At 35.8% G+C, this 4211-nt stretch overlaps 1 protein-coding gene across 1 annotated transcript; it reads left to right on the forward strand.

The window, feature by feature from the left end:
• Positions 1 to 1014: 1014 nt before the first annotated feature.
• On the forward strand, positions 1015 to 2893 carry LOC149782315 (uncharacterized). Its single transcript, XM_089934863.1, has one exon. The coding sequence runs from the start codon at positions 1504 to 1506 to the stop codon at positions 2296 to 2298; it is 795 nt and encodes a 264-aa protein (XP_089790989.1). The 5' UTR covers positions 1015 to 1503; the 3' UTR covers positions 2299 to 2893.
• The last annotated feature ends 1318 nt before the right edge of the window (positions 2894 to 4211 follow it).

A 4211-nucleotide genomic window follows, 5' to 3' on the forward strand; every position in this document is an offset into this window, starting at 1 on the left:
ATCCAACAAGCTATCCCAACAAAAACACAATATAGCATACATAACCCATAACACAAACATATAACAAACATGGGATGTAGGAGACCCTAGCAAGGTCACAGGAAAAACAAACTAGGGGAAGTTAAACCGAGAGGATAAGTGAGATCACTCTCGGAGACACTCCCCTATAGATACACTAGGGATTGGAAAAATACCCGAACTACTAATTCACGTTATAAAAACGATGAAATAATACATTACAACAAATCTGGGGGAACACAAAAACACATAAATAATTAATGTAATTAGGATTGGGGGGGGGGGAGCATCTGTCTGGTGCCCCCCCCCCAAAAAAGACATGAATGAAACTGTCTGTTGTGACTAGATAACTCTTACCCCTGTCTAGTTCCAGCAGTTATCTCTCTTAAATGCAATGGAGTACCTAGTTTTGTCCTTGTCAAATTGATAATCTAGCATTGTTTTCTATGACAGTGTGTGAGATGCATGCTGAGACAGGAGAGAAAGTATATTTATTTCATAAAACATAGCCATTGAGGTATATCACAGACACTTGATTCTGTGGAAACTGATGTGTACACTCACCATGTTTCCACAGAATCAAGTGCCTGTGAGGTATATGGAAAAACAATTGGTACCGTGATACCATGATGGAATGTGTAGTATGTTCATGATGACCCAACAAAAGTTGTATTGCTCTGAGAACAACGTCTGGTTTTATCTTGCAGTTGGCTGGTATGTCCCTATCTAGTGGACAATATATCAACAACTACCACTGGACACAGTGTTACAAGTTGTACAGACCTGAGCTACCACTTGTTTTAAATACAATTCATTTTCCAACTTTGCTGCCTAACACATGAAAATTTGGATTTTAAAATCGCCTATTGACATGCACGAATCGTTAGTTTGCACGTGTGTTATCATTTTCAAGTATATGGGCATCAGTGTACAGCGAGTAATGAGTGGTTGACGCTGTTCCGGAAGTAAAATCTGTAAAATTGCGCGGTGCTTTTTTATTTTTTTAGTCCATCCTCTCAAACAATACTGGATAAGCTATGACAATAACTTCACCGTGAGTTTTGCTTTGAAAGTAGTTTCGATTAACATATGATTTATTAGGATTTGGACACAGAGGAGAGTGCATTACTAAGATATAAACGTAGAGACTGTATAGGAAAAACAGTTGTGATCAGAATCCATACAGCGACAAAGTTAGTTCCGATGTTTCTTTTTTGTATTGACGGAAAAGGCAGACGAAGTTCCATCTAATTTCCGATGTTTTATCCGGCCATAAGCGAAAACGATCAAATATTCTGATTACGGCAGATGCGTTATGCTGAGATTTCGTCGCTGGATGGAATGTAGAATGGTATTAACCATGTCACGGAATGTAATTATTCTAATTATAGGTACGATCTTTTATACCGGCCATTATGTTGAAAAAACTAAAGCTGAAGGTATCTACAAGTCCTTCTTATAACCTGGAACAGTGGTTTTCGAAAGATGAAAATGCAGACATACACTGGTGACAAAACATACAAATGTGAAGTATGTAGTAAATTATTCTTGAGACACTTCACAAAGAAAATTCATATGAGAATACATACTGGTGACAAACCATTCAAATGTGAAATATGTGGGAAATCGTTCAGTCAGACCTCAAGCTTGACAATTCACAACAGGATACATACCGGTGATAAACCATTCAAATGTGAAATCTGTGGGAAGTCGTTCAGCCAGACATCCAGTTTGACAATACACACTAGAATACATACTGGTGACAAACCATACAAGTGTGATATTTGTAACAAAACCTTTAGCCAGGGCTCGTATTTGACTTTACACGCGAGAATACACACTGGTGAGAAACCAGTCAGGTGTAAAATATGTGGAAAATCGTTTAACCATACTTCTCATTTGGCGAAACACAACAGGATACATTCTGATGACAATCCTATAAAATGTTTAATATGTGGTAAATCGTTTAGCCAGGAAATTTATTTGACAAAGCACAGTAAGAAACACACTTCTGACAACCAAATCAAATGTGAAGTTTGCGGCAAATCCTTTAGTGATTCATCTTATTTGACCATACACAAGAGGATACATACTGGCGAGAAGCCATACAAATGTGCGTTATGTGGAAAATCATTTAATCAGACTTCAAATTTGACAATACATATGATGATACACACTGGTGACAAGCCATACAAATGTGAAACATGTGGGAAATTATTTACAGTGAATTCAAATTTGGCAAAGCATATGAGTGTGCATACTGGTGATAAATTAAAATAAAAGTTAAAGACTGCTCTGGTTGACTAGTGGTTAGAGCATCAACCTCAAATGTGGGAAGTCGTGGGTTGCGGCCGAGTCATACCAAAGACTTATAAAAGTGATTATGCTTACAGCTGCCTCGCTAGGCGCTTAGCATTGAGAGGTTAGTCTTAAGACTTGTCGTCCTGGTGTCAGGATAATGTGACTGGTTGGAACATAGTGCCACATGTCTATGGCATAATGCCCCAGTGCTAGGCATGACTATAAACTGCCACACTGCATACATCGTAGTAATTTGACTTCCAAATTGTTACAACTACGTTAAAAATTCAAATCACAAACACATATTTTTTTGTTCCACAGGGTAGTATATATGGAGAGGTAGAGGAGTAGGAACAGTCAGGGTGTCATATAATGAAACGACTTGTTCTTCATGCTAATTTTTCACTTTCCAGTAGCAAATGTCTATAATACTTGGGACATCATTTCTAATTATGTTGGCGTGACTATATTGTTCTCTTTGTTATTAGGTACTAGATTATATAATATAGTACAATTTAGCTGTGCCTTAACGTGTGATATATAAAATGACTATTAAATCTGTTCATTTGGCTAATTTTGTTTGCTTTTGTTATAATTGTGCTTACTTTTTAATGTTCAAAGTATTATATGCAACAAAAGTTTCCAATAAGATTTCCCGTGAGTGAGCATGATTAAAACAACATTGAAAGAAAAGTTATTATGAACTTTCCTACCACTCACAGTAACCAACATTACGTAAAACATTTTTCAAAGATGTTCCATAAATATGATTTAAAAGTAGAAGAAAAAATGTGCATGTGCATAATTACAATACGAGATAAATGGTATATAGCACAGTTTGCATAATTACAATAAGAGATAAATGGTATATAGCACAGTTTGCATAATTACAAATAAGAGATAAATGGTATATAGCACAGTTTGCATAATTACAATAAGAGATAAATGTTATATAGCACAGTTTGCATAATTACAATACGACATAATTGGTATATAGCACAGTTTGCATAATTACAATAAGAGATAAATGGTATATAGCACAGTTTGCATAATTGCAGTAAGAGACAAGTCGTATAGTAGAGTTTATGCAATTACAGTAAGAGATAAGTCATATAGCAGAGTTTATGCAGTTACAATAAGAGACAATTTATATAGCAGACAGAGGTCTCGTTAGGGTTTTAAAACTAGGAGTCCAGGACTCTCATTTTGGTAAAATAGGAATCCCACCATCAAAAGCTGCAGTCCCTTCTTTCCTATAGAATCAACAAAGACGTGAGTGCATCTATTTTTAGATGGAGAGGTTTTCGTAATGGAATCACTCACTTTAATATAGCTTCATTACAACAGTCCATTGACAGGATTGCAAATTTATGGTTTATTTATTTGTCTACGTCCTTGTAGTAATTTTGGGCAATGGTTAAATAGTATCTTGTTTGATGTTTTTTCCCCCGTATTTTCGCAAATACGTGTCAGGTCGGAAAACAGATTAGACTTTAAAGCGCATCTCGCGAAATTCCACAGCATAGCATTGTCCCATACGTTTCTGACCTACATAATTTTCAATTTAAAGTTAAATCTTTAATAAAACAATACCTTGGCTTTGCTTTCAATGATCTGTATATTTTTCTGAAAAATATTTGCTCGATGATTTACGAAAACAGACAATCTAATAAACTGGTACATCCCAGACTTAGCGAAGTCCGCCATTATTTCCCGTTTGACCTACTGGTTCACTTAAGAGTTTCAAACTAATTTTATGACGAAATAGTGACAAGAGGCAGTTAATATATATCCAGATCACTGATTCTGATCTTAAAACACATGTTTGTATGTTTTATCATTAAAGGGTATTATGCAGGAAATTGATAGTTGCTACCTTACTCGGAAAAGGG

This window comes from Sinohyriopsis cumingii, chromosome 15 (assembly GCF_028554795.1).
Source record: "Sinohyriopsis cumingii isolate HCF-2022 chromosome 15, ASM2855479v2, whole genome shotgun sequence".
NCBI classification, from domain to species: Eukaryota; Metazoa; Mollusca; class Bivalvia; order Unionida; family Unionidae; genus Sinohyriopsis; species Sinohyriopsis cumingii.

What these genes read in the sequence shown, in the direction of transcription:
- LOC149782315 (XM_089934863.1), top strand. Translation starts at nt 1,504, where the DNA reads ATGAAAATGCAGACATACACTGGTGACAAAACATACAAATGTGAAGTA.